We start from the raw sequence: 16,364 nt of genomic DNA, 5'->3' as shown, positions 1-16,364 counted from the left end.
CTTTCTAATGGCTTTGCATAACTCAGTATACTCAATTTTCTCCCTGTCAGTGTTTTTCTTGCTCTTCATTTGTCGTCTTCGGTTCATCATGACAAGTGTTTTTTGACTAATTTTTTCTTCTTTGGATTTCTGTTTCCCTATAGGTTTCTTGGGCTTTATCACTTTCAGAAGGTTGTAATATTCCTCGTCAATATCTTGGTCCTGAGCAGTCTGCAGAAGCTCAAACTTGTTTTTAAGTTCCAGTATATACTGCTTTTTCTCCTCCTCTGTTATCTCAAAGACCTTTGTATTATTTACTCGAGTCAGTTTTTTCCTTTCCTACATCTATATCAAGTGTACATCTTACCATTCTGTGATCACTTCCAACATTTACCTTATTCAGGACGGTAACATCATTCACAATATATCTTCTGTTAGTGAGGATGAAGTCGATTTCATTAGTTGTTAATCCATTTGGACTCTTCCATGTCCACTTTCTGTTCACCCTTTTCTTGAAAAAGTGTTCATTACTGACAGTCCTTGAGATTCTGCAAATTCCGTCTTTCACCTCTTTTATTTCTTTCCCCAATTCCAAAATTTCCTATAGTTCCTCTTTCTGCGCTGTTTTGCCTTTTTCCAACCTTAGCATTGAAGTCCCCCATAATAATAGTGTAGTGGGTTTTCTGCTCATCTAGAAAACTCTCAATTTCGGTGTACATTTCTTCAACCTCTTTATCATCATGGCTCGATGTTGGTGCATAAATCACTATAATCTTTAGCTTGTACCTCTTAGAAATCTTGAGTATTAGCCTTGACACCCTTGGTGATGTACTTTTGAATTCCAAAATGTTGTTTTTTAAAATCTTTATGGACCAGAAACCCAACTCCACCTTCACTCCTTTCACTGTTTCCATTGGTGTACAGCAGATTTCCACTTGATAAACTTATAAGTGATTCATTTCTTCTTCTTGTTTCAGCCAAACCGATGATATTCCAATTCACATTTTCTAATTCCTTTTCCAGCTCTAATATCCTGTCTTCACCGATGAGTGATCGTACGTTATAACAGGCCAAGTTCAGTTTCCATGCATGGCAGCCTGGTCGTACCCAGAGATTCTTAGCACCCTCTGATCCTCTCGCTGCCGTAAGAGGGAGAGTGAAAGCTGCTGGGGACTGAGGGCCATTTGTATTGTTGTGCTCTCATGATTATTAGTAGAACCCAAATTTGCTGTTGGCCACAGCGGTCTCCGCTCGGTCGACTGACCAAACCATCACAATATATATACTTTCAGAGATATTTTCAGAAAAACGCAAATAAAATTTCAGGTAAATTAAACTATTGCAAAACCGTAAAAACTTCGAAATCATAAATCCAGAATTCGACACGAATTACTGACTCAGTTGATAATAAAAATGCAAAGGAAGCAAAATGACATGCCTCCACTACGTGAAAGTATTTTCCATTCATTCCAATGAGAACGAATAAGCACTTAAAATAAAGACGTAAACGAAAAAAAAAAAAAAAATAGTACAGCAAAATAAAAAGGAAATAAAGTAATATATGCAATATACAGGGTGTCTCAAAAATATTGGTACAAACGTTTAGGGGAGGTAGGTAACATCTAAAGGAATGTGAATCGCATAGGAACCCATAACCGGAAACGTCACGGGAAAGTAGTAGCAGAGGCACAAGAAGCAGAAATGACACAAGACAGTAATTAGTGGCAAACATTTATTTGACATAATATTAACAATGGAGTACGAGATGGATGCATTTCATGATGTTACAACAGATACTCGAAGGTTCCACCACGAGACACGATGCATGCGTGACACCGACGCAGCATGGATTGACGGACACGGTCGAACACACCTGGAGTTTCTTTAACAGTAGCAGCAGCAGCAGCGCAGACGAGTCTCGCCACAAGGTCCATTTCCGTCTTCACAGGCGATTCATACACGATAGATTTGAGGGCCCCCCCCACCAGAAAGATATCAAGGCTCGATAAATCAGGTGAGCGTGGGGGCCAGGCAACGGGTTCACCACGGCCAATCCATCGACGCCCAAAACGCCTGTTCAAATGGTCACGAACACACCTTCCATAATGGGCAGGCGCCCCGTCATGTTGAAACCAAATGTTGCGTCTCACATTTGCTGGAACATCGTCAAGTAACCCTGGTAGAACTTGTTCAAGAAAGATCCGATATTTAACGGAGTTCATGCGGGATGGTAACAGGTATGGGCCGACTAAGCAGTCACCGATCATACCTGCCCACACATTTATTGCGAAGCGATGTTGTGCCGCATAGGGGCGCACACCGTGTGGGTTGTCGTGAGCCCACACATGAGCATTGTGCTGATTGAATAAGCCGTCCCGAGTGAAATAAGCGTCATCCGTGACCAAAACATAGGCTGGAAAATTCAAGTCTTGAACACTTTCTTGGAGAAACCACTGCGCAAAAGCCACACGTGCAGGATGATCTTGGGGGAGCAGTAACTGAACCCTTTGGAGATGAAAGGGAAGTAAGGAATCGTCGTGCCAGACACGCTGTAAACAGTAACGAGACACTCCTAAGGCAGAAGCAACGGCACATGTGCTGGTAGTAGGATTATTCTGGACGGCATTCAACCCACTTTCTTCCATGGTGGGAGTTCGCATCGAACGTGGTCTGCCCGCACTACTCCTGTTACCTCTAAATGACCCATAATCGCAGAAACTTTGATGCACACGCGCAAATAAACGGTGGTCCGGTACATGTCTGTCTGTGAAGCGTTCTCCATAAATTCGTTGAGCGGCTTGTCCACTGCCCTCTGCTAATCCATACACTAGGTGCATGTCTGCCAGCTCACAGTTCGTATACAGGGTGTTTCAGTTAAACGTTTCAGAACTTCTAAGAGGGGTAGGGTACATCCTGACAACTCGAAATCATATAGCAATGTGGGGTCGGAAATGCTTTCCTGAAGCGGTGTTGTACACAGAAGCACCATAAAGAAAAGAGACCGTAAGTGAGAAATCGTTTTAATAATACATGAAAAGAAGCAAAAGGTACATGGATTAAAGTAAGTGTTCGAAGTTTCTTCCACGGGCTACAATGCACGCCTCACATCTCCGACGCATGGACATCCGAACATTGTGGAATACTCCAGGCGAATTTCGAATTTCTTCGGCAGCTACTGCGATTCTTGCAACCAGCTCCTCAGCATTGTCAACAGGGGTGTCATAAACTAGCGATTTCATATGACCCCAGAAATAAAAATCAAGACATGATAGGTCGGGTGACCGAGCAGGCCAACGCACGGGACCACCACGTCCGATCCACTGTTGACCAAATGTGACATCCAGGTAGTTACGAACATCTCCGCTATAATGGGCAGGGGCTCCATCGTGTTGGAACCACATTGTCTGTTGCGTCGATGCAGAAATCTGTTCATCTCTCAAAAGTTGTGGCAATACTTGCTGCAGAAAGATCAAGTAGATAGGTCCGGTTAGACGACACGGTAACAGGTAAGGTCCGATGAGGTGATCTCCCATAATACCGGCCCATACATTGACCGAAAGTCGAATCTGTGCTGCACGACGTCGTATTGCATGCGGGTTCTCGACCGCTCAGATATGGTCGTTATGCGTGTTGAAAATTCCTTCCCTTGTGAAGGAATTTTCACGGTCATATGAAATCGCTAGTTTATGACACCCTTGTTGACAATGCTGAGGAGCTGGTTGCAAGAATCGCAGTAGCTGCCGAAGAAATTCGAAATTCGCCTGGAGTATTCCACAATGTTCGGATGTCCATGCGTCGGAGATGTGAGGCGTGCATTGTAGCCCGTGGAAGAAACTTCGAACACTTACTTTAATCCATGTACCTTTTGCTTCTTTTCATGTATTATTAAAACGATTTCTCACTTACGGTCTCTTTTCTTTATGGTGCTTCTGTGTACAACACCGCTTCAGGAAAGCATTTCCGACCCCACATTGCTATATGATTTCGAGTTGTCAGGATGTACCCTACCCCTCTTAGAAGTTCTGAAACGTTTAACTGAAACACCCTGTATAGATGCATGATCTTCGTGCGGCGACTACTGCTTGAATGAGTAAACCAGAAATTTTCCCTCTCGCGAACTGATGAACAGCGCCGTCTACCGACTTACGGTGACGTTTCCGGTTATGGGTTCCTATGCGATTCACATTCCTTTAGATGTTACCTACCTCCCCTAAACGTTTGTACCAATATTTTTGAGACACCCTGTATAATAAAAATGAAATAAAATACATTGCTCGACAAAATTAACAGAACACAAAGAAAATGTGGTGTAACTCGTGCAGGTTGCGACGAAGCGGCACAAAATTTGATAAGGTCGTGTACCATACAATAACTATGAAATAAAAAGGTGACAGCGAGAAACTTCAGACAGCAGGTATAAGAGACATTTATAGGGATTGTATAAGAATTATCAAAACGATCACATTACAGAAATCGATACAAGATGTCGAAAATATGGTCACATGACATCAGTAAGGCGTACGATTCCCTACAACGGCTAAATAGGCCTGACAGCGGTGAACCACGCTCGATATATGGATGTCTCAATATATACGATTCTGTGGAAACAAATCCCATTCTTCCACAAGCGCAGATCTTAGCTCACCTAGTGGCCGTGGAGTTGGCTGTCAGCCTGCAATGCGACGCCCAAGAGCGTACCACACATATTCGATCGAATTTAAGTCTGGGATCGTGCTGGATATCTTCAGTCGTTGGATATCTTCAGTTACAAGCTATTCCTCCACCATTTGAGTCTATGTGCAGTGGCGCTGTGCATGAAAAGAAAATCTGGCCCAATCGCACTCCTAAAAGTCGCAATAGGGTTCGAAGATTTGTTCTCGGTACCTATGCGCAGTTACGGTACCCCTATCAAAAAACATGAAGGGTGCGGTGTTGATGATCATTATTACGCCCCACACGAGAACACCGCCTCCACCATAAGTGTTCCTTTCTCTGATGTTGGGGGCATGGTATCGCATCCTCGTTGTCTCCAAATGAAATAATGTATAGAAATTGTTTGTAGGCTAAAACGGGACTCATCAGACAACGCAACTGTACCCCATTTGTCAGGGATCCAAGTCATATGTTTATGTCATCAGGTTCGACGAGTTCTGCGGTAGTTTGGGGTTAATAAGACAAACCACTGGCTTCCTTGCGTAGAGTCCACTTGAATTGAGCCTTCTTAAAAAGGTTCGGTTGGAAATGTTTTCACCTGTGGCCGCAACAACCTCAAGAGACAGTTGATGACAGGGCATCCTAGGGTTCCGTCTTGCTGTGAGAGTTCTGGTTGACGAAGCTCTCGGGCGACCTTGGCCAGTCTTCTTGTAATGGTTCCTGTCTCATGAAACTACTTCCATAGTGCCGAGACAACGCTGCATGACACATTAAATCAACGTGCCACCTCCACTTGCAACTGCCCGGCTTCATGTCGTCCAACGAACCATATCATCTAAACGCCGATGACTTGTCATCGTAAGTACTAAAGATGTGGCTATCCCACTTAGCAAGCCAAAAAACAGGAATGAAATGATGTGGTCGCAACGCGTGTTTTTAGAGGCATGAATAATTTGCATAACGTGCAGCTCTGTAATGTGGTAGATCGTTTTCTATTGGATAATAGTTAATTTACATGCCAGGATGCCTATTATACCAAATATTCACCCTCGGTGACACTGTTCACAATAAAATATTCATGAAAAATATTTTTTTCTGTTAATTTTGTCGAGCAGTGCAAATAAAAAAAAAATAAAAAAAAAAAATAAAAAAAACAGGAAGATAGCCAGAGCCGTCTTTTTGTGGTTTCACTCTACATAACAAAACACATGTGGACATGTGTTTTCTTATGTAGAGTGAAAATGTGGACATGGGTTTACCAGGAAGCAACGATTACCAAAAAAAGCTGCTTCCCAGTACTCGTCCACGCCACGAGAAGGCGGGCCACAACTACACACATACTATTATAAATGGCCTGCATCCAGCACCTATAGGAAGTAGCAAGTCCTATGGGTTCCTACAATCTCCTATTACCACGTTCGGTGGTCAAAACCACAATGAATCAAGCATCTGGAGATAGTGCAATACCAGCGGATGCTAGCAGAAGTTCAAGTATGGATACCAGCCATACTTAAAGTAGAAAGTATGTACAGAAAGTTCAAGTATGGGTACTAGCAGGTGGATAATTCCATAACGAGTAAACTTGAAACTAGCAAATTCTGCCTTTAAGAAAAAAAAAAAAATAATAATAATAATTGATATTCGGTTAATATAAAAATATAAATATGACGAAATGACTCATCATTATTCCAATGGGAAGGAATAAACACTTAAAATAAATACATAAATGAAGAAAAAAATAGTAAAATTCCTCTGGGTAACGTCAAAGGGTTTTGAAATTTGAAATTAAAGGAATTTACAATAGCCATACACAACACATGGTGAGGTTTTGATCAGTTCTAAGTACGATATAGAAAGTTTTAGACAGATTATTTGATAATCGAATGCGCTATAAATGTAACGCAATGAGCACATTGCCTAACGTGTATTTCTTTTCATGAATCATAAAACGTTTTGTAATATCTTACTTATTTCTTCCTATCTGACAGTTTCACATATGTTTCTCGATAATATAACAATCTAAATAAAATACATATATATATATATATATATATGGATGAAAAGATTTTTAAATAAAAAAAAAAGTTATATCTTAAAATTTTAATTTATTTATGCACAGACGCGATTGCTTTAATCATCATAAACGAGGGATATCAAAAAGTTCGTACCCTTAACTAGAAATAATAACCCTAGAAAGGGGAAACTTCACAGGAACTTTAATCCTTTTCTATGTACTCTCCATGCATAGTAACACATTTCTCCCATCATGGATCAGTTGTTTAATGCCTTGATCATAGAAGACCGTAGTTTTTGCCTGAAACCACGATTCCACTTCATTGATGACTTCCTGAGACGAATCAAAGCCACTGCTCTGACATGTCTTTAGTCTCTGGATCATACTGTACACCCAGCATTCGTAATTTGTCACCAACCGATCAAAAAAGTTCTCAACATCCGCATTACACAAATCCAACAGTTGGCGAGAACATTTCATTCGACATTGCTACTGCAGAGGCGTCAACAATCTTGGAACCAATCGTGCGGAGACCTTAGACATGTGCAGATGGTCATGTAAAATGCTGTGGGCAGAGCCATAACTAATTCCCATTGCATTTGCGATTAAATGAATTGTCACACGTCTGTCACTCATTGACGTGTTGAAAAGGTTGAGCACGAATGTGGTCGAGATGTGGATGTGAAGAATGCCACGAGGGATATCGTCTACTCCAATGTATTTCTGCTCAACCTTTGCAACTGTCTTACTGTCTGTGGATGTTGATGGCCTTCTTTCTCTTGGCTCGCAAAGGCACTACGACCGCACTGGAACTCGCGTTTCCACTTTTTTACAGTGTCATAAGGATGGACAATTCTGCCCATACACAGCTTTCATTTCTTCGTCAATTTCCTGAGCTCTCTTGCCCTGCAAATGCAGGAACTTGATCACTGCTCGATACTCCACTTTATCAACCATAGCGTCCTTCCTCAGATTCCAGGCTCCACCTCTGGATCACCTGCGGGAATGAAATTTCACATGTTAGTCATTGAATATGTAGAAAACTTATATTAAAAACGGCATCTTCCTACTGATGTTTTATCTAGGTCAGGGTACGAACTTTTTGATACCCTCCCCCTCGTAGCAGTAAAAGTTCACATTTTATGGATTTTTACTGCTACATGATGCTTGATCATAAGGAGGGATTAAGCTGCGTTTAGGTACAACCACTGGACAAGATATGTACACAGCACCTACAACACAAATAATGAAAGCAATACAATATACCTAACCAGATTTTCAAACACATAAATTTAAAACAAAGTTTACAATTAAATCGCTTACATATTACGGCTCAAACTTCCGTTAGCGACCTACTGATTGAAACCAATCCCTCCTTGTCAGTGGCGTATCCAGGTATCATCGTAAGGGGGCCATGGCTACCAGGTCCAGGTATCATCGTAAGGGGCATGGCGACCAGCCTTTTGAGTTTTTTTTTAGAACTCCTGCTGAGTTCTTTTTCTTTAATTTAAACTTTTTGGTTAAGGAGGGGCATTTGCCCCCTCTGCCCAACCCTAAATACGCCTTTGCTCCTTGTCGTCAACTAAATTATTTTAGTCATTTTAAGTTAATTTGCTTTGCATGGCGAGAATAAACAAGCTTAAGTATTGTATGGAGTGCGTTACATTTCAGGAGCATTAAATTTTGATTTCTTACACTAATTGCATTTTTTTCCCTTTGTGCTATTAATAAAAGTGAAAACTGAATAAGTAATTAACTTGTTGCCAATTAATTATATAATAATATTTAAAAGTAATTATCTTCATATCGCTGTGAAGACAACTACCTCACAAGGTAATCACTGAACTTTTTGTAATACCTTACCTATTTCTTCTCGTATTTTTAAAAAAAAATTGAAATGCAATATGTTCATGGAACTGCAATTTAATAAAATAAAAGAACTACAGCAGTAATCAGACTGCAGATGAATTCGACATGTTTGTAATTTTCTCCTGGATTTTAATAACAACTGAACGATTAGCACATATTTCGCATTTATTCGGTGATTGATAAAATATTAAACAAATAGTAGTAATTCATGATTTATATATTTGGTGACTTGATAACATAAAACATAAAATAAATAAATAAAAAAAAGAGTTCAAAAAGCAACTTCATATGCGCGAACCAAGAACATTTCTTTTCTGCCCATACACCATATTACCCATTCATTTCTCCAATCAGCGCACGGCAACAAACATATATCCAGTGCTTCAGCTATAATATACGTATATGGCTAGCCTATGCGATATATACAAAAGAAAAAAAAAAAAATAATAATAATAATAATAATAATAATAATAATAACTGCTGGATTTTATTGGTCCGGCTATGGAACAGGGGAAAACAGACCCCGTCTGGAGCAACAAGAGCGTTACACTGTGTTCAAATTAGACAATCGAGATGTGGATGTGAAGAATGCCACGAGGGATATCGTCTACTCCAATGTATTTGTGCTCAGAATGAAGTTCAAAGGAGGCAGGGTCAAGTCCGGAAAATCGGAAAAGGATAAGAACCCCAAATGAAAAAAAGAGTGGCTACTGCATGAGCAAACTAAAGTCAGACGAGGACTGACAATACAAAATGTAACATCTGAGCAATCCAGTGTAAGAACAAAATCGCATGCTGCCAGAAATTCTAATCAAACAGAATTAAGAAAACAGAAACCAAACCAAGAGGCCAGTCCAGATTTCTGAAACACGAAGTATTGAACAACATGACTCTGGTCCAATTACAACTATTTACCAGTTTTGCAGCAAAGGAATTTTCTAAAATAAAGACGAAAAAAAAAAAAAAAAAAAAAAAATGAACAGTTGTTGCCGCAAAATCAAATAAAATCCGAAATTCCAAAGAGCAAACCCAGACGTTTTTCGTGAATCAATGTCAAATCTAAGCTCTCCATATTATAGAAAGTCAAATAAAAATAAGTTCGCCGTAGGACGGATTTACAAATTAATTTTTTAATTTGTAAACGATAAAACTGCTGCGGTCATACTGCAATTTCTTGTGCATCTTTTTCTATTACCCAGGGACTCACATCTGATAAGTATGGGCTTGGCAAACCCAGGGTGGAGAGAGCTCTCTCTCTCTCTCTTTTTTTTTTTTTTTTTTTTTTTTTGGCTGGTGTAGCATAAGCCTCAGGCTTCCTTGCATCATATTGTTAATAATAATAATAAATGGTGCAATCCCTGGTGCAAGACCCACGGATTGCACCAGGGAAAATTAGTCAAACGAAACTAGCTGCAGACTGATAAAGAGATAGAAGCCATGGCAGAGGGAGAGGCCTACAAATACTTGGGTATGTTGTAGGCAAAAGTTACAGCAAAAGGAAATTAAGGCGTGCCTGACCGAAAAATACCATCAGAGACTCAGAAGCCAGCTGAAAGCAAAGTTGAATGGAGGAAACACAGTTAAAGCTATAAACACCTATGCAATCCCAGTGCTAATATACTCCTTCGGGGTCATAGATTGGACTAACACCGAGCTGGAGGATATCACGAGAAAGACAAGGACGGTGATGACCAAGAGCCGCCAACACCAACACCACCCGAAATCAGCCGTGCAGAGACTGACAATTTCCTGGAAAGGAGGAAGGGACCTGATAGACCTCATTGAGCAACGGAAAACAGCGATTGCTAACCTGAAGGATTACTTCCAGAAACACACAGCAGCACTCCACCAGGCCATAAGGAAGATAGAAAAGCGGTATACCCCCACTCAACCTAAGCGAGTCCCCTCCCAACTAGGAGACACAAACGAAACTAGAAAGATGGGCAGAAAAGACACCATGGCAGACATTACAATGATTTCCATCAAGACCACATAGATAAAATTGCTTCTAATGCATGGCTCATGAGCAGGACGCTCTTCCCCGAGACTCAAGTATTCATGCTCGCCATCCAAGACCAGGTAATCAACACCAGAAACTATAGAAAATACATCGCGAAGGAGCCCGGAGTGTCCGATGACACATGTCGACGATGCCACCTGGCCTCAGAAAGGATCCAATCATCTTGCATCCCACATCACTGCGGGATGCAAGATGATCACCCAGACTGAGCACACTCATAGACACGACCAGGTAGCCAGGATAATACATCAGAAGCTAGCAAGGAAATACCAGTTGATCGAAGAAAGTGTACTACTACAAGTACGAACCCCAGACAGTACTAGATACAACAACCCACAAGCGGTACTAGGACCGCGCCATAATAACGGATAAGACAATCCCGCACAACAGACCGGACATAACCCTTGTGGACAAGAAGGAAAAGGCTACCTTTCTGATTGACATAGCGGTACCCACACTGGCAACCTGCAGAAAACCCATGGGGGGGGAATCAGGAAGTACACGAACCTAAGACAAGAGATCAAAGAGATGTGGCATATGCAAAAAAAGTTACGACCATCCCGATCATCGTGTCAACCACTGGACACGATGGCACCACAGGTGTGGTGCCAAAGACCCAACATAACAGCCTATCAGCAATAAGCCTCCCAACGAACCTACAAGGAACTCCGGAAAGTCGCAATCCTGAACACCTGTAGAATAGTCAGAAAGTTCCACGACCAACAGTAACACCAGACATAACAACAACCACCCTATGTACTTGGTAGCAATATCCGTCACGAGGTGGAAACCCAATCAGGGAGAAATAATACAAGAGCAATAATTAATAATAATGTCTGCAACAGTACATGCTTTTGAGTTTACCATGGTTTGTTTCGTGGGACTGCTATGCGGTGACATCCTTGCATGTCGTAAACTCCTCTGACCTGATGTGGTCGTCTCGGAGAATAAAAAGAAAAATTTATTTAAATCTAGTGTTGCAACATTATTGTAACTATTATTCAGATCTCGTACTTTAGATAAGGATAAATTTTATTGTTTTTGGATAGCAGAAGTTACGTGTATTGATATATATTTAGCTCAAAATTTTCTGAAAAGAGTATTGAAATTTATTTAGTGATGTATACATAAAGATGTGAGTGAGAATAACATTTTTTTTTTTTTTTTTAATTTACAAAACTGGTCATTATATTTGCGAACTGTTTTTCAATGGATAAAACCGTTTTCATAATGACAATGACATTAGGTAACTAATATTATTAGTTTTTCGTGTTTTACAATGTTCGTGCATGTACTGTAATTATATTTTTTCCAAGCCATATAACAAACTTTTATTAAAAATTAATACAGGATTTAATAAAACTGTTACAGAGATGGAATATCCACATTTTGTTCATCTAAACATGAATTTGCTCTTTTTAGTATATTTGATACAACTGCGAAAAGTTCTCAAGGTTAAGATACTAGGTAATAAATGCTTAATAATAAATGCTTAATAATAAATGCGTAATATGGGCTTTTCTTTTCAAGAAAAGCCCATATTACGAACCGCACTAATGAGTTCTGTATACTGCTCCAAAAATATCATTCTGTCAGTTTGAAAGTGAGTACTGTCACCTATCTAAAATTATCTACTCCACATACACATCGTGTGCTCTGTTAATGTCACTGATGACATCAACGGATTCGGACCAGAGAATGTTGCCATAGTTACCTCGGTACACTCCGCTGATCAACGAGTTGTGCGATAAATGAATAGCCCTACACACAATGAATATACTGTAATGCATACGAATTTAGATTGGCCGTGTTATTATAAAGGTTCAGAAATACTGATCTATCATCAGTGGAAGGTCAGATATAACATCGGTACAGTATCTGACAACCTACCGACTACTTTGCGAATTAATTACTGGTGTACAAAATCTCTTCGCAGTGAGATCGCATCATACCTGTTCGTGGAGGGCATCATGATGCCCTCCACTTGATCCGTTCCCATGTTAGGTTAGACATTATCTGATGGCTAATTTTAGAGCGTGAACAGTTAAGCCACAGCTGAGAAATCTTTAACGTCAGAATGCATACTATCAAGTCGGGATTTCGAGGTTACCATACTAGATTCGTAATGAGTGTAATGCACCGGCGCAGTACCTTGCTGCAGGTTACACGTTGGTTCACCATCATGGATTTTCGAAACGAACCTTGTATGAAACATATTCAGATATAAATAAATAAAATAAAATTTTCCGTTTATACTCCAGAAGACGACTACATGGTCAGAGGAATTCAACAGAGGGAATACAAGAAACAGCAACGTATTTAGCAGTCACCGGCTTCAATCCTGGTCACTAAAAGCACGTGTACTTATGCGCTCTCGCGCCTGACCAGCTATGGCGGTGTGTGACGTTCACCTACAACTAAGTAAAGTTTCTATTTAGAAATTCACTAGATGTGTAATGTCAAGCAAATGCTCACATTCGATGTATAGAAATCAAATTAATTATATTAAAATTTTTTATCTTTCTATATATTAAAATAATTTTCCTCCTAGTGATTCAGCCAATGGGAGAAGAGGGATGTGGGTTACGTGATAATACGTAACAAATACTAAAATACGTAACAGAAGCTTGTTTTACTGTGGTAAAACAAGCTTCTGTTTAAGCGTGGCAGGCTAGATGAACTTCTTGCACGCGCGTTGTTTATCTAGCATGACCACGCGGTATAATTCTTGATTTCCATATGTGGCGTATTGATGTATTCATAGCTGGGGAAGAGATACACACAGTGTCGAAAGCTTTTGTAAGTATTTATTTTATCAAAAGGAGCGAGCGCAGCAAGCAGGAGGCGAAGCCCCCTAGTAATTAATTAAAAATATATAATTATAACTGAGTTTGGTTTCCGTGTATTAATAAGAGCAATTGCTTTACATTACATTCCTAGCTGATCTCGAACTTTGTCCAGTTCTAAAGTCGGATTAACAAGTTTGCAAGATAGGATTTAAGCAACATTTTACGTATATATCGTGTCGACTTCTCCATCAAAAAGGCATGGACTAGTTCCAAGTGATCCATTGAAATCGCTGCCTTATCATGACACAAAGGTGCTGCTCAATTTAAGGAATAATGGAGTTTACCCTTGACCCAATGCCGAGATAAGCTGTATATTCATCCAGAAATAAACATTCCAACTAGAAACTGGACAGAAAGTACCGTAACGAAGGCTGCCTTGCAAAAAATTCCTATCAGAAAGAGCATTGATAACACCGGGTTTAAATGACTTCAACTCTAAATCCTTTTTCATAACAGTATTTTATTTTTATATATATTTTTGTAGTATTTATTATCTTGAAATGCTGAGCGTGGATGCTCAATTCAAAACAAAAAGTTTCCGACTTGATTTCTGGGGTAATCATGAAAGATGCTTCACTGACGTCTACATAATCTCAGCGTGATGCTGGGCGCCCAAAACGCTTTGCATTAAAACACTTCCTGTGAAAAAGATATGGAAATCTTTCGCTTCCATATCGGCAATGTTTCGTTTGAGCGTTAATAAGGGACTTTTGTTAGTACCGTACTTTTAAGTGCCTGGATGCAAACACGAAAATGCCGTCCATCTCCCACTACATGAAACAGATTCATTAAAAACTTTTTCTTTTTTTTTGCTCTTGGCAGATGGCTCTGGATGTGGTCACTTCTAGGCTTTGTTAGCGCGGCCCTGTAGGCAATAAGTCGTTGGAGTTACAGTGTGGGGTACACATTGCTATTTAATGCAATCTCATCGATGGCCTCCCGCCGATGAGCTGGCATTGACCAACAAAACGGTTGTCAGAAAGAACACAGCTTTACAAAATAAAGTTGTTTTTCTTATACCCTGATACAGCCAGATGATTGTTGTTACTGCAGCCACATCCGCACTCAAGAATAGACCGCTTTTTTATTTTGTAGTTTTATGTGGATTCTACCAGAGCTGGCATTAAGGGGAACCAGGCGACTAAGGCCATGTTGCTCCGTGTATATTGTCTGTAAATTGCGTGTGGTCTGAGGTTGATTTTCTGTTTGCTGGACGAAAAACCCGAGTTTGCGAGAGAAAAAACCATTCCACCCTCGCCTGAGACCGACTAACTCAATCTGATTGTGAAAAAAAAAAAAAAAAAAACCATAAAAATTCTTCCTGGGAATCGAACTCGGGTCTTTTCTACGCGGTGAGGGGAGTACGGTGATCCTACCAACTGCGCTATCCAAGAGGGCCACTCATCGAACCTGCTCTGAGCTGTGAGAAGTATCTTGGGGTACGCTCCTAAAGGAAGCTTCTTTCGATTGCAGCTCTCGGCTCCTGTGCTGAGAAGTGTCCTCCCGTTCCAAATGGAGCTCTGATACATTGACCATAGACAGACGGTTTGCCCGCCTGCATTCAGACCTGCAGTGTAACTGAGAATAAGTAACACTACTGTAAGGACTAGACCACCAACGGTTAATAAACGGTATCCGACTTCTCTTAGGCGATGTGCTGTTTATTCGTAGTACAATCATATAAAAAAATTAAGGAACAGAGAAAGAATTTTTTTGTTTCTGCTGAAATCAGTTTTGTTAAATCTGAATTACATGGATTATGCTTGTCCGGTTAATAAATCTGCAAATGATTCACCAAGGAATTACACTTTTAACGAAAGAGAGAGAGAGAGAGAGAGAGAGAGAGAGAGAGAGAGAGAGAGAGAGAGAGAGAGGGGGTGGGGGGATACATGCTACTTAAAACACGTCGAAATATTTAACATTTAGCATCCTTGTGCATACATATTGCTGCAAGATAAAAGTCGAGATAAGTCTCAGCCGAATTAAGCAGATATTAACGAAAAACGGTCCCGACATAAAATCGGGGTTGCTTTTCGATAATATCTACTTAATTGGCTGAAAAATAATTAGTTTTTATTTTATTTTATTTATTCAAATAAAATAAATTAAAAACTTAATTTTAATGTTCTCTTGGAAAGGTTTCAGTTTTATTTTCAATGAAGCCTCGGTGTCGATTTCAGAAAAAAAATAATAAAAAAATGTGGGGTGGCTTTCTATTAATGAGAAGAATGATGCTCACAATCTCTCTCTCTCTCTCAGTCAAAAGAACACTTCAAAATGAACCATACCCACCTCTTACAGCACGGGTGAAACCGTACCAACAGCCTGACCTTTCGGGCTCAGGAACAACATCAGCAACTATAGTAGGCTGTATCTGTTCGTCCGCTTCTACGTCCCGGTCGGGTTCACTAACATCGGTCACAGCCCAAGCAGACCTTCCGCTGAATGGCCGGGCCATATTCGGTAGATTGCTTGCTGGATTGCTCATGTCGAGAATATGAGAATTATCGTGATATTAAGCTTGTTAAGTACGACTTTTACGAAGTGAAACAAACTTTTCTACGGAGAACGAACTTTAGGCTGTCTCTTGGGAGACAGCGTTCGAACTTTTCCGGTAGGGTGGCTAGCTTCACTTTGTCTTTACAGTAGAAGCACTGATTGGTGGTAATTGGTGCGTATGAAGCACGTGGTTGCGTGGCGTTTATGTCACGTGCCTCATTATCAAAAGAGCGCACTGATAGCGTAGGCGGCTGGACAGCAATATTGTTTAGTGAAGCTTCCGTTGTCAAGGAGAGCTGTTTCGAAACTCTCCTGAACCATGAAAAAATTGTAAAGGACGGGCTTCGAATGTAGCAAGTATCATGTTACACGTAATGGCGGAGAGAGAGAGGATAAAATCGTATTATTGATATCAAGAGACATCAGATTAACCCACTTTTTGTTTTTCCATGCATGTGCGAGCGCTGGCGCCCACAACACA

The 16,364-nt window shown here is 40.3% G+C and overlaps 1 protein-coding gene across 1 annotated transcript in view; it reads right to left on the bottom strand.

Annotated features, from left to right (window-relative positions):
* LOC150081625 (polycystin-2-like) overlaps nucleotides 1-15,981 on the bottom strand; it is a 260,880-nt gene extending 244,899 nt beyond the window's left edge. The window contains exon 1 of the mRNA XM_090379489.1: nucleotides 15,677-15,981. Within this exon, the coding sequence (XP_090235615.1) occupies nucleotides 15,677-15,872 (196 nt within the window). The 5' untranslated portion in view covers nucleotides 15,873-15,981. The remainder of the gene's footprint in view (nucleotides 1-15,676) is intronic.
* Nucleotides 15,982-16,364: the final 383 nt, after the last annotated feature.

The sequence above is a fragment of the Mastigoproctus giganteus genome, chromosome 8 (genome assembly GCF_048544385.1).
Source record: "Mastigoproctus giganteus isolate SK-2022 chromosome 8, ASM4854438v1, whole genome shotgun sequence".
NCBI lineage: Eukaryota > Metazoa > Arthropoda > Arachnida > Uropygi > Thelyphonidae > Mastigoproctus > Mastigoproctus giganteus.
Note: the sequence above shows the minus strand (reverse complement) of the source record. Positions and strands in the feature narration are given on the sequence as shown.